This window comes from Thrips palmi, unplaced genomic scaffold (genome assembly GCF_012932325.1).
Source record: "Thrips palmi isolate BJ-2018 unplaced genomic scaffold, TpBJ-2018v1 HiC_scaffold_6, whole genome shotgun sequence".
NCBI classification, from domain to species: Eukaryota; Metazoa; Arthropoda; class Insecta; order Thysanoptera; family Thripidae; genus Thrips; species Thrips palmi.
The window spans coordinates 9,402,118-9,426,572 of record NW_023144633.1 but is presented as its reverse complement, the minus strand read 5'-3'; the positions used below and the strand labels follow the sequence as shown (position 1 = coordinate 9,426,572).

The following is a 24,455-nucleotide window of genomic DNA, read 5'->3' as shown; positions in this document are numbered from 1 at the left end:
CAGCAAACGTGTCTTCATATTCCGTCAGCAATTGCAAAACACGATCATGCTCTGAAGGAGATAAAGCTGGGTTGATATCGAAATATGAAGAGATAGGTTTGGATGGTTTGGAAGCAAGAGATGGGAGCTTGATTTCAGCATGATTTAATGGCATATCGTCCTGATCAGCACACATTGAAGAAACAAAAGAGGAGCAAGAATCGGGTTGTAAGAGAAAAGAGGCGATTTTTGACATAGAAGTTAATATTTTTCCAATTAATTGATCTGGAGTGAGAATTACGGGTGAGTCCGTATTATTTAAAATTTTAAGAGAGTAGCATGCAGGTTCCAAAATAAAATCCACATTTGTTGCAATGATGGTTTGAGCGAAACGTTCATTAAAAGCAAAGACGGAGGGGACATCAAGGGGGAGTGGATGGAGAATAATTGGAACGTTTGTGAATTGATTTGAGGGCAAAGTGACTTGCTTTGAAGTAAAAACTTTGCGGTCACCAGAGAAAATTTCTTCGGGTGAAATATTGTTAATATCAGTAACAATATTGGCAAGAGATAAAGGCGTGGTATAAGCAGAGTCTCGAAAATGAAATTTTCGGACTTTATTATTTAAAGACATGGTAAAAGTGTCTTGTTTGTAGGACATGACGGCTGAGACTTGGTAAAGGAAAGATAGGCCCAAAATCATTGGGTGCGATAATTCGTCACAAACGAAAAAGTTGTGAGGAATTAATAAGTCGTCACATTTCAGCGTCACAGAAAACAGTCCCTTTATTGTGACTGGCGTGCCTGCTGCAGTGCGAAGGCAAGGAGTACGAGCCGATTTGTCAACTGAGCCTGCGTCAAGGAGACTAGAATTACAAAGGCTGTACGTGGAACCACCGTCAAGCAAAGCAAGGGCGTTGGTGGTACCAAATTGCACTGGTAAGTACCATTGAGAACGCGGTGGAAGATTTAACTGCAATGCATAAGCCGATGCGGGCGGAAGCAGAGAATTTGGGTGCAATTCCGTAGAAGGCAAAGGCAAAGAGGGGTCTGCAACGTCATTATTGAATTGTGGGTGCCACGCGTGGCGTTTGCGTTGCGGCAGGCCAGAGAGGTCAAGAGTATTGGGTCGCTTCACACGTGTAGACGTGTCTGAACAAGGAGGGGGAGTCGAGGCCACGACATCAATTAGGGACGAGTCGTGTGGCATACTAATAGGGACAAACGGTGGTGTGGGCGAGAAAAGAGGCTCAGGTAAGGAAAGCCGAGGCGGCGGCGAAGTGTGGCCAACGGCGGGAGCAGCGTGCAAATCAAAATTGGAACTAAAAGGCTCATCGGCAGAGATTTGCGGGAAATCAGGCGGTGGATTTGCCTCGGCGACCTCGGAGGGAGCAGCGATAATAGCCGCGTTGTCACGCAGAGGGGAATGGGTGGGGGTATCAGAAAGAGGTGAGCTGGCCGGAAAAAATTCAACCAAATTATCATCGCGGAAACGAAGTGTTTTCGCGGGACGGAACAGAGCCTCGCTTGGTGAAATTTCGAAATTCATGTGATATCTAGGGTGAAACATTTCGTAATGTCCGGCGTCATAGGGACCCATAAATTTTAAATAAATAATGCGAGTTGAGTGCGGGGCGTCGTATTTACGGACGCCGTCAGGAGTGTGAATGACAATACGGAGGCCAAGAAAATGAGCAATTGCTTTTACTTCGCACTCTTCAGCAAAAACGCCGTCCTTGGACATATATGTCCGGTACAAGTCAGGGTCGCGAACTGGGCGGCCAGAAAGAAATGCAAAATCAGAAAAATCGGACCAATTGTCAAAAATGAAATCAACTGTAAGTTTGCGTAAAATAGAAGCATGCGAAAAAGTGCCAAAGACGGCGAGGCTTACGCTGGAAAAGAAACAATTTCCATCAAGGGGGCAAGGAATTGTGCGTATTTCGGAATACTCCAAATGGTCAGATGGAAAAAAAGAAGGAGAATCTGACGGAACTTCAGCAACAACGCAGACATGTCCTAATGTCCATGCCTGCGAGCTTTCTAGTTTTTTTGGTTCGAACGAAGATTTCCAGCAATGGGGCAAGAAGATTCACTGTGATTTAAATCACAAATTCGGCAGCGTATGTCATGCAGGGGAGGTAAATTAGAAGTATCGGAGCGGTGCACATCGGCTTCCGCATATTCACTGGGAGGAGCACGGGAACGATAACTAGGGTTCGTTTGGGTAGTTCTGCGATTGGAAGGAGGGCCACGAGAATAATTATTATAATTATCAAGAACCTATAAAGCCCCAATCCGACTGACTCACTGACTCACTGACTCACTGACTCACTCACTCACTCATAGAAATGTTTGGGGTGAAGGAGTGGTCGTAGAGACTTGCGGTTTTTTCCATTCGATTCCAAATTTTATGGGAAAATTGGGAAAAATCCCGAAAGTTGAAAATTCCTCACCGTTTCCGAGAAAACCTTCTTTATCTACAAAAAAGGGGAACAAATTTCTCACCGTTTCCGAGCAAACCTACTCAATCTTCAAAAAAGGGGACCGACCGACTAAAAATTTTTATTCGCCCCATCGGTAGGTCTGGTCGAGACATTTCCGAAACTGTGCCGCAATCGGGTCCCCGTCACCGGCAACATCCTCAAAAACGATTAAATAGGCCCAAATTCGACAAAATCCACTCAATCTTCAAAAAAGGGGACCGACCGACTAAAAATTTTTATTCGCCCCATCGGTAGGTCTGGTCGAGACATTTCCGAAACTGTGCCGCAATCGGGTCCCCGTCACCGGCAACATCCTCAAAAACGATTAAATAGGCCTAAATTCGACAAAATCCACTCAATCTTCAAAAAGGGGACCGACCGACTAAAAATTTTTATTCGCCCCATCGGTAGGTCTGGTCGAGACATTTCCGAAACTGTGCCGCAATCGGGTCCCCGTCACCGGCAACATCCTCAAAAACGATTAAATAGGCCTAAATTCGACAAAATCCACTCAATCTTCAAAAAGGGGACCGACCGACTAAAAATTTTTATTCGCCCCATCGGTAGGTCTGGTCGAGACATTTCCGAAACTGTGCCGCAATCGGGTCCCCGTCACCGGCAACGCCCTCAAAACGATTAAATAGGCCTAAATTTAACAAAATCCACTCAATCTTCAAAAAAGGGGACCGACCGACTGAAAATTTTTATTCACCCTATCGGTAGGTCTGGTCGAGTCATTTCCAAAACTGTGCCGCAATCGGGTCCCCGTCACCGGCAACACCCTCAAAACGATTAAATAGGCCTAAATTCAACAAAACCCACTCAATCTTCGAAAAAGGGGACCGACCGACTAAAAATTTTTATTCGCCCTATCGGTAGGTCTGGTCTCGACATTTCCAAAACTGTGCCGCAATCTGGTCCCCGTCACCGGCAACGCCCTCAAAACGATTAAATAGGCCTAAATTTAACAAAATCCACTCAATCTTCAAAAAAGGGGACCGACCGACTGAAAATTTTTATTTGCCCTATCGGTAGGTCTGGTCGAGACATTTCCGAAACTGTGCCGCAATCGGGTCCCCGTCACCGGCAACATCCTCAAAAACGATTAAATAGGCCCAAATTCGACAAAATCCACTCAATCTTCAAAAAGGGGACCGACCGACTAAAAATTTTATTCGCCCCATCGGTAGGTCTGGTCGAGACATTTCCGAAACTGTGCCGCAATCGGGTCCCCGTCACCGGCAACATCCTCAAAAACGATTAAATAGGCCTAAATTCGACAAAATCCACTCAATCTTCAAAAAGGGGACCGACCGACTAAAAATTTTTATTCGCCCCATCGGTAGGTCTGGTCGAGACATTTCCGAAACTGTGCCGCAATCGGGTCCCCGTCACCGGCAACATCCTCAAAAACGATTAAATAGGCCTAAATTCGACAAAATCCACTCAATCTTCAAAAAAGGGGACCGACCGACTAAAATTTTTTATTCGCCCCATCGGTAGGTCTGGTCGAGACATTTCCGAAACTGTGCCGCAATCGGGTCCCCGTCACCGGCAACGCCCTCAAAACGATTAAATAGGCCTAAATTTAACAAAATCCACTCAATCTTCAAAAAAGGGGACCGACCGACTGAAAATTTTTATTCACCCTATCGGTAGGTCTGGTCGAGTCATTTCCAAAACTGTGCCGCAATCGGGTCCCCGTCACCGGCAACACCCTCAAAACGATTAAATAGGCCTAAATTCAACAAAACCCACTCAATCTTCGAAAAAGGGGACCGACCGACTAAAAATTTTTATTCGCCCTATCGGTAGGTCTGGTCTCGACATTTCCAAAACTGTGCCGCAATCTGGTCCCCGTCACCGGCAACGCCCTCAAAACGATTAAATAGGCCTAAATTTAACAAAATCCACTCAATCTTCAAAAAAGGGGACCGACCGACTGAAAATTTTTATTTGCCCTATCGGTAGGTCTGGTCGAGACATTTCCGAAACTGTGCCGCAATCGGGTCCCCGTCACCGGCAACACCCTCAAAACGATTAAATAGGCCTAAATTCAACAAAACCCACTCCATCTTCGAAAAAGGGGACCGACCGACTAAAAATTTTTATTCGCCCTATCGGTAGGTCTGGTCTTGACATTTCCAAAACTGTGCCGGAATCTGGTCCCCGTCACCGACAACATCCTGAAAACGATATAAAAATATCAAAATAGGCCTAAATTCAATAAAATCCACTCAATCTTCAAAAAAGGGGACCGACCGACTGAAAATTTTTATTCGCCCTATCGGTAGGTCTGGTCGAGACATTTCCGAAACTGTGCCGCAATCGGGTCCCCGTCACCGGCAACACCCTCAAAACGATTAAATAGGCCTAAATTCAACAAAATCCACTCAATCTTCATAAAAGGGGACCGACCGACTGAAAATTTTTATTTGCCCTATCGGTAGGTCTGGTCAAGACATTTCCGAAACTATGCCGCTATCTGGTCCCCGTCACCGGCAACACCCTTAAAACGATATAAAAGTTGGCCTAATTTTAACAAAATCCACTCAATCTTCAAAAAAGGGGACCGACTGACTCAAAATTTTTATTCGCCCCATCGGTAGGTCTGGACGAGACATTTCCAAAACTGTGCCGCAATCGGGTCCCCGTCACCGGCAACATCCTCAAAACGATAAAATAGGCCTAAATTTAACAAAATCCACTCAATCTTCAAAAATAGGGTCCGACCGACTAAAAATTTTTATTCGCCCCATCGGTAGATCTGGTCGAGACATTTCCGAAACTATGCCGCTATCAGGCCCCGTCACCGGCAACGTCCTCGAAGTCATCAATCAAGAACCTATAAAGCCCCAATCCGACTGACTCACTCACTGACTCACTCACTCACTCATAGAAATGTTTAGGGTCAAGGGGTGGTCGTAGAGACTTGCGTTTTTTTCCATTCACCTCTATCCTTGTCAAAGCAGTCTTCAATATTTTCCGGACCTTGTATGCACCCATTGACTGCCACAGTAGCGAATGCAATACAAGCTATCTATTTGGGCAGTAAAAGTAGCTTATTATATGGTCTAAAGCTGTTAAATAGGCCTTTCATAGAAGCAGTACATTTACTTCCTTAGAAAATTAGCCTTTGGTCACCACGGACTTACTGAAAATACTTCGGCACGCGCCCCACACATGCGGGGGTCTGGGGGCGGAGCCCCCAGCGAGCAGCGCGAGTTGCTTCTATAGATGCTTGGATCTCCATTGGTGGAGGAATAGCGAGGCGATGGCCTGTTATCATAATCGCGGCGGTAAGACCTGCGATCATTCCGGTAGTCAGAATTCATCGGTCGATTATCGGAAAACCGTGGGGATGGGCCTCGGGAAAACCCTTCTTCACGGTTAAAAGAGCGGGGAGGACGAAAGTCAGGGCGGCGTTCGTCGTAGTTACGACGGGGTGGACGAAAATCCGAGCGGCGATCATCGTAATCGCGGCGGGAAGGGCGAGAATCGGAGCGACGATCGCCGCAGTCTCGACGATAAGACTGGTCACGGCGGTCGTTCCGAGGAGAACGCTGGGGTGATTGATAGGGGCTAAAGTTGCCTCTGCGGGCGGCAGAGTTAAGGGGAGCGTCGCTGGAGACAGCGGAAACAGTGGCAGGCTTGTTTTGAATTATTAAATTTTGCAATTTATTAATTAAGTTATCGATAGGGATGCAAAATTACCGGTAATTTTCAAAATTACGTAAAAAACGGTAAATTACCGTAAATTACCGGTAATTTTGGTAAAAAACGGTAAAATTCGTTTCATTTAAATGGTGTGCTATATTTTAATGATTTTGTTGAAACTAAGTAGTAAGCATGGTTTTTTTTGGGTCAGAAATGATTAAATCTATTGAGAAGTTCAAAAGAAACATTTCCCAAAGGGGAAAAAAATACGTTTTCAAGAAATCCTAGGAGTCACGAAGTCAATTTGATTATTGTGTAAGAGGGGTGGAGACAGAAAAGAAGGGGGTTTATGAAGTTGCGGCTCAGGGGACTACCAATGGCAGTGGTACCAATGTGGTCGATGTGCCACCCGTCGAAATTTAAACTTGACAAAATAGAAATCAAAACGCTGGTAAATTCAAAAAATTCCAATGCTAATGTATCCCAGTGTTCTGACAATGGAACATCTTTAAAGTCCATCATTATTAAAATGTTCTTCGCAGAAAGAAGGCAGTGAATTAATTTTCACGGGTTGGCAACTAGTTTCTCGGCGTCTGCGCCCTTGCGAAAATCGCGAAGCTGAAAGCACCAGCAGTCGCGCATTAAAACTGCCCATCCATTGTTGCTGACGTTGTATTGTTTGGCTTGTTTCAAAAGGCTATGGTTCTCTAGTCATGTTTTCTTCAATTCTGTGTAATAGTTCTCCCTTACAACGTATCAACACCACGACGATTGGTTTGACAAACTTCATAAACTCGGGAGGGATGGTTTCGAAACGCGGGTGAGTCTTGTTCGAGGAACATGAGCACTGCAAGTCGCGAGGTGGAGCGAAGTGGTCCTAGTGCTAACTGAATCACAACAACAAAAAAATTGTTTTATTGACAAAAAAAAAAGGAATATTTGAGAAACTATATGCCAAAAAAAAAGAACTTTTGTTTTGCTAATTTTCTGTGAATATTTTTTTAGAAAGTCATCACACAAAAATTGAAAATTTGTTTTATATGAATTTTCATAAGCAGGAAACATAGAAAAAACAAGAAAGAGAGCATAATTAATACAGGTTTCAAATGCTACAGTTGGTTAAACTGTTAACAGGTTGCAAACCTACTGCGCATGTCCAAAAACACTCCAAACAAGAAGTATTATTGGATAGTTCTACCCGAAAAACTGCGTTCGAACCGACACCAATTCTATTGTTGCATCTTGTCTACCTGCAGTCAAAGAAATTTTTCATTTCGAACGTGCTGATTTCAGCTTTTTGGGGTAAGCTGTACAGACCCAAAAAGAAGCTCGGCTATTGGTCCGCCCCGGCTCGGCTCCCCCCACTCCCTTTTTTTTTTCCCTTTTACGAGTCGAGTTTTGCCATGGAAACGGCGATTTTGACAGCAAATTTCTCAAAATTGGCCACCAACTTTTTAACCAGATTTCGGCATCAGAATCAGCGTTCAAAGTTCTACAAGTCTGCAAACTCTCATTAAGGGGGGGAGACTCGTCTTTAACACAAAAAAATTTAAAAAATTTCAGGCTTAAATAAAAAAAGTTTCCAATAGATTTGAAGGTTAGTGGGGTTTTCCAATAAAAAGCTGGTTCTTTAATCTTGATTTTGAAAAAAAAAATTTGTCTCTAGGGCCCCATGACCTAGAATCTGTGATCTTTCTACTAAAACACTAAAATGTGCCAAAAATTTACTGCGCGCATGATTTTTTGGGGAATGCGGCATCATATCATAAATGTCTTTGTTCCTCCCTCAAGAAGACTCCTGGCACTCTAGATTGAACTAGAATGATTGAAATACCTCGTTCCTAAGTGCCTGAAATTTACATTTTTAAGTGTATTAAAAAAAGCCTTTAAATTTAGACATTTCAATAATTTTTATCGGGCACTTCTACTGGGCCGATTGAAGATATCCTAGTTCAGAGTGACGGTCTTATAGAGGCCAAACATAGGAAAAATTATTGGGTCGAAACAATCAACGGTCTGGCTCAAATCGTGCGCGCAAGACCCAAAATATTGCAATTGAGTAAAATGGCTTCAAAGTTCGAACGGTCTAACCTATCCTGTGGAAAAATAATTACAAAATGTCACCCTATGGCCAAACGGTTTTGAAATTCAATACCAGCCAGCCACCAATTTCAAGGGTTTTAAAACAAAGAATTCAAAAAACTGAAAAACGAAAATCTGATTTTTTGACGTAGAATGACGAGTCTCCCCCCTTAAAATCGTATAGAAAATTTCCGAAATGCATAAAGGGCCACACAAATTGAATCTCGGGCCGGCTGAATCCTGGGTATACTATAAGGCTACTTCGTGCCTAAAAAATCACCAACGTCCCTAACTAAAGGGATATTTCGCGGCCCCTTGGTATAGGGACGGTCCTCATGAAATGGCCAGTCCCTATGGATAGGGACAGTTCCCTTGTCAAAGGGCCGCGAAATATCCCTTCGAGTAAGGGACATGCCGCGGAGTGTTCAAGTGTTCAAAACATTTACCTCTTGAAGATCAATGTACAATATAAGAAACGCTTTGTTGAGTGAACTTTTGACGCTGATCAAATGGTAGTGTCGCCGACACTACGTATCTACAGACGTTTGCAAGATACCTTTAATAGGTGTGTAGCAGGTTTGCTTACCTAAATGCGTCACCTAAGTGCGTCACCCTTTTCAGAAAATGTACTTGAGCGTTTCTAAATAAGCGTTTTATCATTAATATGGGGAATTGAAAGTGTATTTTGCAAAATACCGATAAAATTCGAATTTTACCGTTAATTACCGATTTTTCGGCTCTTCGGTAAATTACGGTTATTTACCGTAATTTACCGTAAGTTTACCGGGTAATTTACCGCCTTCGCATCCCTAGTTATCGATAACAAGGGAAGCCGTGGCGGGGTTTTGTTCAGCTTTAGGTGGAACTGGGGCTGTAACGGCCTCTTGCTTAACAATACTGGGTGGTTTGAAAATATTTGGCAAATCAGAAACAAATGGAGAAGCAGTGGTTGAATTATAACAACTTTCCATTGCCTTAAGAGAACGAGTGCGCATGGACGCGCGATGGATTTGATCTATGCGCTGTACTCGTTCCAGAAAGTTTGCCAGCGTAAGGTCGTCGGGTTTCAGGACCAAAGCAATGGCGTAAGGCAAGCCCTTGTGCAAATGTTTCAGAATTTCGGCTTGCTCAACAATACCAGCGCGACGACAAAGACTGAGAACGTTTTCCATGTATGTTTGAAACGATTCAGAGTCCAATTTGCATCTAGATTGAAGCTGTTCGCGATAAAGTTCTGTATCGCGATTTACAGCAAAAGTTTCAATTAATTTATCACGTATATGGTTATATCTTTGCAAAGGTGTTCGGTCGTCATTTGCACCCGGTGCACGGGGGTTTTGTTCGAGCCACTGCAATTCGGCATGGAAAAGAGAAAGGGCAGGGCCGCGGCACTGGTTTTCCAAATGGACTAAATAATGAGCTGGCGTCATATCATCGTAACAATCGAAAATACGATTCAAACGGGCGAAAAACAAATTTATGTCTTCTTCCGGGTCAGAACCACTGAAAACCGGAAGGACAGGATTAATAGTAAAATGAGCCATGGTAGGGCGACGCAATAAAGCTTGAGGAGGTGGTGGGATATCAAAAATTCGGTTTTCGTAATCTACTTGGCAATGTGGAACGTGCTCGAACGCCGCACGGACAGCAGCGGACGCCTGAGCGGCTGGGAGGTTGCGGAGAGCAGTTAAAAAATTGTAAGTTTGCGTAAGAGGAAACCGCAAAATATCAGTATTTGGATGGGGCTCAGCACGGACGAAGAAAAAGTTAACGTCGTGTCGAATTCGCTGAGCAGGGACTGCTGCCTGGAATAATTGGATAGCGTGCTCCTGACGAGCGACGCGGGGATTTTCTCCCGAAAAAGCGGTATACAAAGGAAGGTAATTTCGAAAAAGTTGGATCGAAAATGCAGTGCAGAGGCGACCTGAAAGGACGTCTTTAGTACTAAGTACAAAGTAAGGGAGATCAACGTTATCACAACTATTTAGAAAATTTGTTAATAGGTTAAAGGTTGCGACGTCCATAAAGAAATAAATTTAAAAGCCATAAAAAAATTTAGAAAAAAAAAATTTTTACACTCGAGAACCACAAACCTTTTGAGGAGAGAGAACAGGTATCGGAACCACGTTATGCTCGGGTTGATATTGAGTTCGATGTGAACTTGGTGTGTTCGACTCTCTAGTTCTCTCTTGGGTTTGTCAAGGGTAAAGGCACCCTGTGTGGTCTCAGGAGTGAAGGGTTAATCAGAGGCTGTTGGTTGTTAATATATTTATTTGGTCTAGTTGGTCATAATTTTGATACTCGCACCAGACAGGATTCTCTGGCTTGCTCACCCAAGTACAGATTACAAGTAGCGGTTTGCTAAGTATAGCACGATGCCGAACTATTTTAAGTCCGTTAACACTGGACGATGGCGAAAACACAAGTCCCGTATGGTAATTACCCTTGGTGTGCTGGCTGCGAGCAGGAGGGCCGAAAGGGAAGAGGTGTTGAGCCGGTCAAGCAGTGAAACTCTTCTGACCGACTCGTCGCGCTGTCCGAGGCGACGAAGCCTCGGCGCGACTAATTAATTCCCCCTTCTATTCGGCCAAGCTGACTTGCGCCAATCACAATGCAAGTCGTCATCGGCACCCAATGGGGATCACCCACAACTACGCATTTCGGGTGACCAACAGTGGGGGTACCTCTGACTCATTTAACTTAATCCTAACGCCTGGGAGAAATAATGAAGGTTGTGGCTGTTAATTTTGATGCCACTCCCCACTGCGCATCGAAGGAAGGTGTTTACCGCACCCGGGGATACAGTGGAGACTGTGCCTCAAGGAACGGAGTTCGCTGTACCCTGGGAACCCGCATCCACTACTCTACAAATCACACTGTAATTCAGACGGTGAGACATCTCACCAATTTTCGGCGATACAAAATGTATCACCGAAAAACAGGTCGTACACGAATGTATCACCGATAAAATGGTCGTACACGCATGTATCACAGAAAAAAGGGTCGTACACAAATGTATCACCGTAAAAAAGGTGAGACTCCAGCGAGATTGGCCCTTGTTTTCCTGGGGAAGTATCACCCTTTTTTTGGTGATTCATTTGTGTACGACCATTTTTTCGGTGATACATTCGTGACTTTTTTTCGGTGATACATGCGTGTACGACCATTTTTTCGGTGATACATTGTAGTATCACCTTTTTTTCGGTGAGACAGTTCTGTCTCACCCCTCAGAGAGTGAGATGTATCACTATTTGATTTTCAGTGATAAAGAGTGTACATAGTATGCTCTAACTGGAGCATGCCTGCAAGCACGCTCTAGCTAGCGCATGCCTGCCAAGCATGCACTAACTAGTGCATACATGCCATGTACACGCTTCCTGATGCAGAAAACTTCCTATCCCTTATGCAGTAAATGTATGCTTCAGTTAGCGTGTACTACCTGGCATGTATGCACTAGTTAGTGCATGCTTGGCAGGCATGCGCTAGCTAGAGCGTGCTTGCAGGCATGCTCCAGTTAGAGCATACCATGTACACTCTTTGATTTGTAGAGTACACCCTGGAAACTGTCCATACACTGCATGCAGTATCTAACAGCAAAACAAATGCAAAATTTCAAAATCGCAATTGAACGATTTGATGCCGGCAATGAATTTATCTCAACAACACGAACGAAAAATGATGAGTATGTGAGAGGCTCAGACTTTAAATTCAACATAAAATCGGCGTCAAAAACACCTTTTTCTGGTTTCGGCGGTAAACACCTTCTTTCGGTGCACAATGGAAAGTGGCACCAGAATCAACAGCCTCAACCTTAATTATTTCTCCCAGTGAAGGGACCTGCACTTAGTGCACTCTTAAAACTCTCCAATAAAATTTCACCCGGAGTGTTTGCCCTAGGAGTGCATTCTGTGACTAGAACAATGAGATTCCAATCGCTATGAGTAAAGCACGTACGCTGCAATGCTCTGAGATATTGCGCAATATGTGCAATGGCTCAGCCGTATTGCACCTTACGTGCAATGCATCCCGAAAATGCCCTATGCTACACTCTACCAAAAATGTCCTGTCAATGCCGTTAATTTATTACCAGTTTTCACTGTAGGTCAATTCTCAGCGTTTACTATGATCTGCTCACGGGATTCACTGTGATTTTGTTCACGGTGTTCACTGTGATCTGGTCCACAGTAAACACTGTGAGTTTGACGCCGCTGAGCACCGAAGTGCTGCAAATCAGGTTCCAACTCACGGCGTTTACTGGGGGCAGATCACAGTGAACACTGTAACGGATCACAGTGAACGCCGTGAACTAGTTCACAGCAAACGCCGTGAATTGCATAACAGCAAACATTGGTCATAAATTAACGGCGTTGACAGGACATTTTTTGTAGAGTGTAATGCATACACTGAGAATCTAAACGCGATGAGTATAGCGTCAATTGGTGCGATGCAAAAGCATTGCACATGAAGTGCGATGCCTCCCCATTCCCATGCATTAGCATAGGGCACTTTCGAAATGCATCGCACGTAAGGTGCGATATGGCTATCACATTGCACGTATGGTGCGATATCTCAGCTGCATCGCACCATACGTGCTATACTCATCGCGTTTAGAATCTCAGTGTAGGGGTGGGAAGGTATTGCACTTCATGTGCCATGCTTTTGCATTGCACGAACTGACGCTATATTCATGGCGTTTGGATTCTCAGTCAACGCTTCGGCGAGATGGTGACCGCGATGCTGACAGTGTGCCTGCCACAGCATGACGGTGGAGCGCGACGAGAGCTCCGGCGGACGCAGCATCCTGGTGGAGCCCCTGAAGGACGCGCGGGGCCGCGCCGTGGACGAGGCGGACGCAGAGGCACGCGGCCTCCGCCGCACCAAATGGCGGCTCGGCGTCCGGCCCAGGGCGGGGTGCGGACATGAGGTGGACCTCAGCGAGTGGCGCCTCATCGACACCAAGGAGGTGCCTCTCCACGTCAAGACGCCCACCGCGGACACCATCCTGGCTGTCTCGGACTCAGTGTCTTTCGACTGGCTCAAGGTTAGTGTGAATGTTGCCGTGTGGTTTCCACTCTTTCCACACTGGACTGGGGTAATACGACAGGCTGGCCACTTGTCAGGGAAAGGTTTCCTTTCTCCTCAAGTGTTGTCCTAGTGGAAATATCCCCCTCTTCAGCTTCCTTGTTACTCGACTTTGTAGTCTGTAATATGACGCCCATATTACTGAAAAGAGAATTAACTAATTATGTGGTTTGTCAGTCAGAGCAACAAGGGTGGACTCGCTTGCGTGTTAATTTGCTTGTTTTAGTTCATCTATTTAACAGTGTGTAAGGGTATTGGAATTTTACGGCAGAATTTTCGTACTACATTCTTCTTCTCCGTTGATTCCAATTCTCTGCTGCCTGCAGGAGAGCGTGGAGCGGGAGCTCGGCATTCCGTGCGGTGAGCAGCGGCTGCGCGCGTCTGACGGCTCCTGCCCCTCGAAGCTGGCCGACGTTCTGGGGAGGCGCTTCCTCTCGCTGCTTGTCTGCGGGAAGCAGCGCGTGGGGACCAACCTCTGGTTCTGGGTGCAGCACAGTGCGGGCAAGGAGTTCGTGGAGGCGCTGTCCACTGACACTGTGGGCAGCGTGCTGGCCAGAGTTCAGCAGCACGGCAGCGAGCTGGACGGCCTGCATCTAGACGATGTCGCACTGAGAACCAGCCGCACACTCGCTGAGTACAACGTGGCGTGTCTGGACACCCTGGAGCTGCGGGAGCACGGGTCGGTGCGAGTGACCGTCGCCGTGGAGTACGAGGACGCCGCCGCTGGCCCCAAGACTCTGGTGGTGGGCGTCAACCCGGAGGACACCGTCGCCGAGCTGCAGAGGCGGGTCGCCCTGAAGGCGGTCGCCGAACCGGTGGCGCCGCCGCCTGGATTACGACGGTGGCGTGGAGCTGCGCCTCGGGGGGTGCCGCTCGCCGGCTACCGCACTGTGGAGGACAGCGGCCTGACTGCGGCCACGGCGCACCGACCCGTGCGCTGCTTGTAAGTACCTCACTCGAGTTTTCAGCTTGCAGAGGTGCGTGAATGTTGATCAGGATTTCAGACAGGTTTGTCTGACGTTCTGACAAAATTCACAGCCGAGAGAATCTTGTTCACTTGTTTATAAGAATTTGTTTGTGTGTGCAGGATTCCGTCATACGAACACAAGATGAAGATCAAAATCCGCACTATGACCGGCAAGGTGCTCACAGTGCCGTGCCAAACCCCAAATTTTTCGATAGAGGTTAGTATCGAGTAGCGTTAGCCCCTTGTCTTTGGGGCTGGATGAAACTCATGACGACATGATTTATCCCCCTCCTCTCCCCCAATGGCAGATCGTATAAGAATTACATGCGCCGGTTGAGCTTCGCCACCTTATCGAGGGTCCTTATAGAATAATGCTGACCGTAAGAGCAGATCAAGGACAATCCTAACTCTCAGAGCAGATCCGAGACAATCCTAACTGTTTGTGTCAATTCAAAACTATCCTTACTGCATAAGACGTGAAAAGCGGTGTTTTCTTTAAGTCCGTGACACCAACATACTTCTCAAAATTACTCACCACAGGGCTTGTTACAAAGTTTCGTCTTTTTATAAATACGTGGACATTCAAAGATATCCAGATTCACTTGATTTGCAGTGAAAGATAGTTCAAGAACACTTTCAGGTACCTCTGAAGTTAGGATAGTTCTAAATCTGCACTGACAGTTAAGGATTGTTTTGGATCTGCTCTTACAGTTAGCATTATTCTACTAGGGTGCGTCAATGTTTTTCACAAACTTTTCCTTATACTCTGGCGCGGTAATTACCTATAATAATGTCGTTACAGATGATCAAGCAGATGATCTTGGACTTGGAGGGTATTCCGCTCGACCAGCAGAGACTCATTCTCGCCAGGAGGCAGCTGGAGGACGGTCGTACCCTTGGCGGGAGGCAGCTAGAGGACGGTCGTACCCTCGCCGACTACAACATCCAGAGGGACGACGTACTTCATCTAGTTCTGCGTCTCCGCGGCGGCGGCGGCGGCCCCGACCTCATCGACGCTCTGCAGGTCGTCGAAGAAGCCGCCCCCGAGGGACCTCAACTCATCGCCGCCCCAGCCGCCGGTGCGTCCGCCCCCGCGTCGACCCTGACAGTGGGCAAGATCCGGTCTGGGGAAGTGGTCCCCCCTCAACGCACCAGAGCCTGCGAGTTCCAGGTGGAATTCAGCAGGGAATGCCCTTGGCTGCAATTTGACGTTTTCGTCCAGTGATTCCGTGCTATTTTCCGTTGTGTTCCTGGACGCTTTTATTAAAGCGTTGGTGAAGGGTATTTGGGTCTGTCATTTTGCGGTTTTCAATTCACATCCTTGAGTGTATCCGTCTAATTGTAGTGTTTGAGCAAGAGAATTTAATGTGTGAAATGTATGCTTATTATATTTAAGTTACAGAAATGTTCGGATGTCGTTCAGACTTAATTTGTAAGTGTGTTCAAGCTCAGTATTTTGTCCAGTGAATTGCGTTTTCAAATTTTAGTGAATAAATTGTGTAGCCTTTCTAAAACTTTCCTAGTTTATCGCGTTTTTCATTGTTGACTTACATTTACAACATATCCGCATCTCATTTTAACAATACAGCGTCCTCTCGAAGCGTTACAATTCCTGATTTCAACGCTAAAAAGTAAAGTCGTAGGCCTGCACTGAAATCTAACAAGTACCCTACAAGTCAACTCCAGTTTTGGGATAGGCGTGCTCGAGACAACCCTAGATCCACGTTTGACGGCTTTAGCGAACAGCCGCACGTTCCAATGAATGTGACAAAGTCAGACAAAACTCTCATCTCAGTAACACTCCACTCCAAGCTGATTTTTAGGCACGAAGTAGCCTTATAGTATACCGAGGGTTCGGCCGGCGGGAGATTCAATTCGCCTGGCCCTTTATGCATTTTCGAAATTTTCTATAGAATTTTAATGAGATTTTGCAGACTGGTATAACTTTGAACGCTGATTCTGATGTTGAAATATGGTTAAAAAGTTAACGGCCAATTTTGAGAAATTTGCTGTCAAAATCACCGTTTCCATGGCAAAACTCGACTCCTCAAAGGAAAAAAAAGGGAGTGGGGGGAGCCGGACCACTAGCCGAGCTTCTTTTTGGTTCTGTACAGCTTACTTCAAAAGCTGAAAAAGCGCGTTCGAAATGAAAAATCTCTTTCACTGCAGCTAGAGAAGATGCAACAATAGAATTGATGTCGATTCGAACGCAGTTTTTCGGGTAGAACTATCCAATAATACTTCTTGATCGGAGTGTTTTTGGACATGTGCAGTAGGTTTGCAACCTGTTAAACAGCTTAACCAACTGTAGCATTCGAAACCTGTATTCATTTTGCTGTCGTTCTTGTTTTTTCTTTGTTTACTGCTTATGAAAGTTCATATAAAGTAAATTTTCAATTTATATCTGATAACTTTTCAAAAAACTATGTACAAAAAGTTAGCAAAACAAATTTTTTTTTTTTTTTACGTAAAGTTTCGCAAATATTACTTTTTTTTCTGTCAATAAAACAATTTTGTTTTTGTTGGATTCAGTTAACACCATGACCACTTCACTCCACCTCGCGACTTTCAGTGCTCATGTTCCTCGAACAAGACTCACCCGCGTTTCGGAACCATCCCTCCCGAGTTTATAAAGTTTGTCAAACCAACCGTCGTGGTGTTGTTACGTTGTGAGTGAGAACTATTACACATATTTGAAGAAAACATGACTAGAGAACCATAGCCTTTTGAAACAAGCCAAACAATTCAACGTCAGCAACAATGGAGGGGCAGTTTTAATGCGCGACGACTGGTGTTTTCAGCTTCGCGATTTTCGCCAGGGCGCAGACGCCGAGAAAATAGGTGCCAAGCCGTGAAAATTAATTTGCTGCCTTTTTTCTGCTACGAACATTTTAATAATGATGGACTTCAAAGATGTTCCATTGTCAGAACACTGCGGAATACATTAGCATTGGAATTTTTCGGATTTACCGGCATTTTGATTTCTATTCATTGTCAAGTTTAAATTTTGACGGGCGGCACATCGACCACATTGGTACCACTGGCAATGGCAGCCACCCCCGAGCCACCCCCTTTTACACAACTACTTTTCTTTCTGCACACTCTGACACAATAATCAAATTGACTTCGTGACTCCTAGGATTTCTTGAAATCGTATTTTTTTTTTCTTTTCGCTGTGTACCGCTGGGTATGCTCCAGCTCCAGTTACCGTGTATTTGCCTTAAATGTACCAGCTGGTGCCGACACTACGTATCTACAGACGTTTGCAAGATACCTTTAATAGGTGTGTAGCAGGTTTGCTTACCTAAATGCGTCACCTAAGTGCGTCACCCTTTTCAGAAAATGTACTTGAGCGTTTCTAAATAAGCGTTTTATCATTAATATGGGGAATTGAAAGTGTATTTTGCAAAATACCGATAAAATTCGAATTTTACCGTTAATTACCGATTTTTCGGCTCTTCGGTAAATTACGGTTATTTACCGTAATTTACCGTAAGTTTACCGGGTAATTTACCGCCTTCGCATCCCTACAGCTGGTGAGTGGTGAGCGGTGTATGCGATATTTGGCGTACATCCAAGTACGCTGCAAATAGTACACGTCATGTTCACACTCCAATTTCTAAGTAATACTCTTGAAAGAAAAAAACAAACTTGAATTATAAGAGAAGCACTGAAGACGATCGACAAATATACCCATTTATTGAACGCTGACCATGACCATGTAAGAAAAAAAGCTCCTCGAAATTACAAATGCCACACCAAGAGTGACTCACATAAAAAAAAGTCAAAGAAGTAAGGGGTTAATGAGCTCCCCGTACAAAAGCAGAATGCCTGATACATTTCCATGACAGCAAAGAAAAACCTCCACCATTATTCTTGTAAGACATTAATAGAGTAACGAACTTAAATTAAATCTACGTTTACTTTGAATGTTGTAGGGAAGGCAACACAAGTGGCAAAGCTCAACAAAAACCGTGGAACTCCTCGACGTGTCTGTCCAGATTCTTGCTCTTCAAAAGCTGCGCTGAGCACTTCTTGCATGAATAATGTCCCTTGCTCCTGGCGTGCTTCGCCATGTGGCGCGAGGCTTCATCGGCAGAATACAGAATGGTCAGACACAGATGGCACACTTCTTGACTTCGTGAACAACCTTTCCTGACGTGGGTCGCTTTGAAGTGGTCGACGCAGTCCTCCCAGCTACGGAACACCGATTGGCAACCCTTGGCGGTGCACCGGCCCACGACGCGGGTCGCACGCGCGGCCGGCACCTTCTGCGCCGCAGTGGCCGTGCAGTTGCCTCTGCTGCAGAGGTTAAAAATTGTTAGAAAGTGACAAATAAGTGATTTTTCCTTTTCTGGAAGAATGCACTACAAACCCATCTGTCTATTTGGTACACACTTAAATGCATGCTCGCAAGTACACACTTACGCATGCTTACAACTTTATCGGGAACAGTGCACAGCATGCGTTTGTAAGTGCGTACTAGGCCAAGTATGCGTTTGGAAGTGTGTACTTGCAAGCAGGCATATGTAATTATGTACTAAGTAGACTGTTGGGTTTGCACTGTAGTGACACAAAAGTGAATCTTCAACGAGGGGTGAATCACTAGTGTACTTATGTGTACAAAATTGCCCGTACTCATGTACTCACAAGTTTTAAAAAGGTGAAATTCTCTAGTTTTTTGACCGATTTAACGTCGAATGCCGTTAAAAACGCTAAATAAAGCCTTAAAACGTTTTAAATTTTGAAATTTATGAGTAAAGCAAGGTGTTCTCACCCGTACTGATGTACTCATGTGTACACCAGAACCGAGGGGGTATGCGCTCTCTGAACCTGTGTACCGACTATTACGCTATTACGCTCTATTACGCCACAAATTAATCGGAATTTAGCTAAAAACGGCCTAAAACACACCAAAATTGATAAAATTTTGACAATTTTGGCTATTACGCGACTATTACGCGTATTATTACGCGTGCTATTACAGATAGAGAGAACCGACTATTACGCGAGTGCATACCCCCTCGACCAGAACCATGAGTGATTCACCCCTCGATCTTCAAAGAGAGCACAGTTCAAAAAATTGTTGTAGATTCACAACACTTCTGTTGTTAAGTTTGAAAGCAACACATCTCATTATATAACAAACACGTTTCAGCCCTCGGTGCTGTTTTCTGATGAATCGATTGCAGTACGAAAAGACTTTCGTCAAGTCCTTAATTCTATTCGAACCACATTTTTGTTGGGCACATTGTGTAGTAATTAAACAAGATTACAGTACAATAATCTTGTTAAACGACACCACAACTCTCTTTAATTACAATGACATTTTTGTTACCTGACGAGATAGATGTACTACACTGTCAGAAAGCTCCGTAAAAATACGGAAATTTAACCGAGACTGTCCATTTTTTTAAACGGAGATCTCCGTTTTCTTGAATTTATGGATTTTCTCCGTAAAAATACGGAAGTTTTGTATATAAATGAAATAGAAGCCTTACATATCAAAACGAAAAGACTAATTCATGTTATCGATGGGTCGCGTGAGCAACTGATTGGGCGTTCTAAGAGTGCGCCTTCCCTAAAGCGACCTCGCCTTCGGGTTTCCGTCCAATTGTCCGATCAAAATGGCATGTGATTAAGTGGATCTTCAAACAGTTTTGGAGAATATCACTTTCGTCTAAAAGGGCACTGTTTGTATTAACAAGTGATGGGACTTGTTGCCCATGAACGGTACAATTTTAAGCACCTAATGGTGACACAATTTTGTGATCATCAGGTCATACAAATTGTATAATGAAATGAAATAGGAAATTGCAATGGGCGTGGCACAATTTGCATCACGTGGTGGTCACAAAATTCTATCGGCGACGGATGTGCTTAAAATTGCATCATTTATGAGACAAAAAAAGTCCCGTAACATTTAGTGTGCACAGCACAGGGCGGGCCGTGACGCGCCATGTTTGCATGTTGCAAACGTTATCAGGCAAAAGTTACCTGGGCGTTGAGTTTGAGGCTGGATCCAAGGCGTGAACCGATGCGGGAACGAAGGCCGGCAGATTGCCGTCCCTCGTGACGTGGTGGAAGTCCCTCTTGTGGCGCATCAGGCTGGCAGCGCCAATGAAGCGGGCGGTGCACAGCGAGCACTGCTCCTCCCCGCGGCTGTGCGCCTCCAAGTGGACCAGCAGTCCGCCGGCCGGGTACACGTCCAGGCACGTGACGCACACACTAAATAGCTATGAACATTTATTTGATCACAGGATCATGAACAATTCAGATGTCCATACCAGGCTCTGAACAATTATTGTGAATGCTTATGCACTATTTTGCTCGTAATTGGACGCAAAAATTCCTCGTGGACGAAGTCCTTGTTACCTTGCGTGGGCCACGATTTTGTCTGCGCGCGTGGGCTTCGTCTGCTCTTGGATTAGCAGTGTGTACATGACCAATGACCATGAACGCTGTAAATGCTGCGTACACACTCATGAACCCATTGCACGCGGCATGCTTACACACTGAGATTCCGAACGCTATGAGTATAGCACGCATGGTGCAATGCAGCTGATACGGCACATACCATGCAATGCCACAGCCAAATTGAACCTTACGAGGGGGAACCACTCGCAATTTTCTTGTACACAGGATACTTCAAAGGTAGGGATTTCGTCGAGATATCGCAGAATTTCACGTCAAAATTATGCCAGATGTCGTGAAACTTTGGTGTGATTTCGCGAGATTACACCAGATTTTGATAGGATTTCGTGAGATTTCCACAGATTTCGAAGGGATTTCGCGAGATATCTAGCGATTTGGCGCAAGATTTCGGCCAAGCAAGTGTACACAGGACTTCGCCAGTGGTTGCCCGGCACCTCACGTGGAATGCGTCCTGAAAAGGCCCTATGCCAATGCATGGGAATGGGCAGGCATTGCACTTCATGTGCAATGCAAAAGAATTGCACCAATTAATGCTGTAAGGGAAGGTGGGGTACCATGTGACGGTTTTTGTTAAATGCCCGTCAACCCAATAATACCAATTACATTACATCCATAAGTAGACATGTGAACAAAATGATTCTTCACCTTATAATTTCTGTTGAGATTTCTATTTTATCTGTTTTGGTTGCTGAATTATCGCGAGTTGAATGGGCCAAGTCAAAGTGTCACTTCGTACCCCACGTAGTACACTATGTGACAGCCTTAGTGTACCATGTGACAGTGGCCTTTTGTCTGGGTTTAAATCCTATTCAGCGTACCTACACGCAGAGAATGTACGAAGAAGTCTTCCAGCTTTTTATTTCCGTCGAGTTTATCAATTTATCATCTTTGGTTCCCGAGCAATTAAGGTTTTAGTTACTAGTGTACAAATGTCATAGACTGAACAAATGCAACTGAGTGAATCGTGGAATCCCATAGCGAATGACAGTGGTGTCACATGGTGCCCAGATCAACAGTTTTAGGGGAAACAGCAATAACGCTCAAAGTTTATGCCGTAGAGAATCGAGCCAAAGCTTATTTTGCGCTTAAAACATCAAAGAAGAACATCTTGTAGAGCATATGTCCTTAAAATGTATTTTAAAGGTATAAAGCGGACGCGGCGGGAAATAGAAAAAGTTTCCAATGAGCTATTTTAAGACGGTTTCCAATTCTGATCGCTACCATTCCCGTCCTTTTCGAAGGAGAGTCACGACCTATTGCACGTCGATTCTCCTTCATGATACCTTCCTTTGAGTCTTCTTACCGCTGTTGAATAGCGAGCCGTTTGGGAGAAAAACATGGTCACATGGTGGCCGTGTCACATGGTACCCCACCTTCCCTTATTCATAGCGTTTGGATTCTCAGTGCAGTACTTGGTGCACACAGATGAGAACATACTGCGACCAATCTGGGAAGACCTCTGAGTTCTCGCGGTCGAGGGCCGCTGCCGCCCTGACCGACAGAACTCGGGTGTCTTCCCACTGTGGTCGAAGTACAAGAAATGTTACTCCACCTGCGCCGCCTTGATGTGAGAACTCATGTGATGATTGACGTAGTCCTTCCACGAAGTAAAGGCTTGACCGCAGTTCTTGACGGAGCACCACCCCACTTCCACCGTGCGAGCCGGGCCCCGATTTATGGGCGCGGGGCGGCTTGACGACGGCGGGGGCGACGGGGCGTGGGAGGCAGTGGCTGCGGTGTTACACGTCGGGGCCGCGGACAGGGCCGGCACTGCCCTGTTGAAATAAAGGGCATCAAGAACTACGCTCTGAGAGAGAGAGATTCTGGTACAAATCTTCTTTTCCTCGCGTTCCACTCCACTGTGAAAAATCCCTCGCAATATGATGTCTTACTTGGTAATTATAAGAATTTGCCATTTGAAGGCACAAGCCAATCCTCTAAGCCCAGTCGAAGAGCCTAATTTATTTGCATGACATGGCTACGGGAGTATGGGGCGATTTGTAACAGGGGCGATTCGTAACAAATGCGTATAATAATTTAAGTGGAGGGAGCAGAGGAAAATCTGAGTATGGTCCCTCTTTCGCTTCAAGTACAGGGTCCTTGAACAATCGAAGCGGATGTGATCGGTGCTCAGGTATAGTTTTGGAGGGGGTCTGAAATATAGGGTACACCGAAATTTCGGCAAACAGGCAAATCTTTTATTTTGAGTTCTAGGAAGTTACAGTCTGAGGCTCCCCAGGTATGAATCACCATCGAAGTACCGTTAGGGCCTTGAAGCGTGACCCCTTTACAATGTAAACACGTGGCATAAGTTGCTTTTACTTTGTCTAGTGATAGTTAAGGACGGATTTCTTGCGTAACAGGCATTTGGGGTGATTCGTAACAGACCCGTATAAAAACAAGAATTTAAGTAGTTTTTGCTGTTAAATGCCTGAATTATTTCTCAAATCATCTGCTGTTTTATTCCAATACATTTACACAGCTCGAAATGCATTTTGAAGCGAGTTCTTCTATGCTTTCCTCTAAAATTGAAAAAAGTAAGGTTAGGATTGCCATAGCCTATCAGTTAATGCTAAGGCGGTCAACGGCAGCTTGTAATATAGGTTTTTAGACGTCTGCAGGACACCCGAAGAACAACTGGTGGAGGAGATAACATTCCCGACGATGTTTCATTTTATGTGAAGGATGTTATGAAAAGCCCCATGGCTGTTACAAATCACCCCATGCTGGGGCGATTCGTAACAGCATGCAAGCACGGCATGCAAAGGTTTGGAAAACGTCTTAGATTTCAAGGATTACGTACTCCAGATTGATCCAATGGAGCTGTACAGTCTAGATGAAGGGCCAGACTGCTCAACTGGCACAAGTTTGACACCGATATGCAGAATGTTCTTAATTTAGAATAGAGAATTCCGAAATCTGTTACAAATCACCCCATACTCCCTTACACCTAGAAAAGATCTTTTTGCCTTAACCATTCATATCTTGGCAGTGCACTCTCAGACCTATATAGACTTTTTTCTCTCTTGGTTATAGCGATTTTCGACCAACCGCAAAATGTACTATTTTCCCATTAACTATGCACAACTTTGATCGTTATGAAGATAAAATTGTCGATAGATCATGTAGAAATTGAAGAGTACATTGCAAATGACAAAAGGTCCGGTTTAATGGACTAAATACATTGTACAATGAACAAAATAGTGCATGGCTTAAGAGAAAATAGTACATATTACGTTTGCACAAAAACCTTTATGGCAAGAGTCTGAGAGTGTGACTTGTCATCGTGGCAGTGCAGGAGCGCAAATCAGCTGCGGCCCTGTTGCGACAAAATATTTTAGACTTCGTTATACCTGGGTGGAGGCGCGGAGGTGGTCTGGCTGGCGGCCGGAGTCTCGGGTGGGCTGCGGCAGTGGAATCGGATCCAGTGCTTCCGCAGGGCCTCCTGGTTCAGGAAGCGCGCCTCGCAGGCGGTGCAGCGCAGGTCGTTGATCCTGTGCAGCACATTGTGGCCTTCGTAGAAGGAGACCCGCGACAGGCACAGCGAGCAGACGGAGCGGTCGTCGGACGGGTCGAGGTGGCACCTCTGGTAGTGCAGCACGTGGCTCTTCCACGAAACGGCGCCCTCGGAGCAGCCCTCCACGTCGCACCAGCCGACCACCTTGGGTGAGCTCTGCCAAAACAAAGAGCAAAGGCATAAAGCCACGCTTCACACACACAACGATTTGTGAACACGAAATCGCAATGCAAGAAAAAGTAAATAGTAC

General features: G+C 45.2%; 2 protein-coding genes across 2 annotated transcripts; one reads left to right on the top strand and one right to left on the bottom strand.

The window, feature by feature from the left end:
• Positions 1–5,415: 5,415 nt before the first annotated feature.
• On the bottom strand, positions 5,416–11,316 carry LOC117651927. Its single transcript, XM_034396535.1, has 2 exons — positions 9,018–11,316; positions 5,416–6,155 (listed from the first exon to the last, which is right to left on the bottom strand). The coding sequence occupies exons 1-2, from the start codon at positions 10,226–10,228 to the stop codon at positions 5,606–5,608; spliced, it is 1,761 nt and encodes a 586-aa protein (XP_034252426.1). The 5' UTR covers positions 10,229–11,316; the 3' UTR covers positions 5,416–5,605.
• A 1,584-nt stretch (positions 11,317–12,900) lies between these two features.
• On the top strand, positions 12,901–15,648 carry LOC117652052 (polyubiquitin-like). The gene is made up of 5 exons (XM_034396686.1): positions 12,901–13,245; positions 13,613–14,229; positions 14,374–14,470; positions 15,056–15,332; positions 15,599–15,648. The coding sequence occupies exons 1-5, from the start codon at positions 12,964–12,966 to the stop codon at positions 15,646–15,648; spliced, it is 1,323 nt and encodes a 440-aa protein (XP_034252577.1). The 5' UTR covers positions 12,901–12,963.
• The last annotated feature ends 8,807 nt before the right edge of the window (positions 15,649–24,455 follow it).

Bases quoted from the DNA above. Each gene is read 5' to 3' on its own strand.
- LOC117651927 (XM_034396535.1), bottom strand. From the start codon at position 10,228: ATGGACGTCGCAACCTTTAACCTATTAACAAATTTTCTAAATAGTTGT. The intron at 6,156-9,017 runs CTAGGGATGCGA...CCCTATCGATAA, and splicing joins GCTTCCCTTGTTATCGATAA to CTTAATTAATAAATTGCAAA.
- LOC117652052 (XM_034396686.1), top strand. From the start codon at position 12,964: ATGACGGTGGAGCGCGACGAGAGCTCCGGCGGACGCAGCATCCTGGTG. The intron at 14,230-14,373 runs GTAAGTACCTCA...TTGTGTGTGCAG, and splicing joins CACCGACCCGTGCGCTGCTT to GATTCCGTCATACGAACACA. The intron at 15,333-15,598 runs GTGCGTCCGCCC...GTCTAATTGTAG, and splicing joins CATCGCCGCCCCAGCCGCCG to TGTTTGAGCAAGAGAATTTA.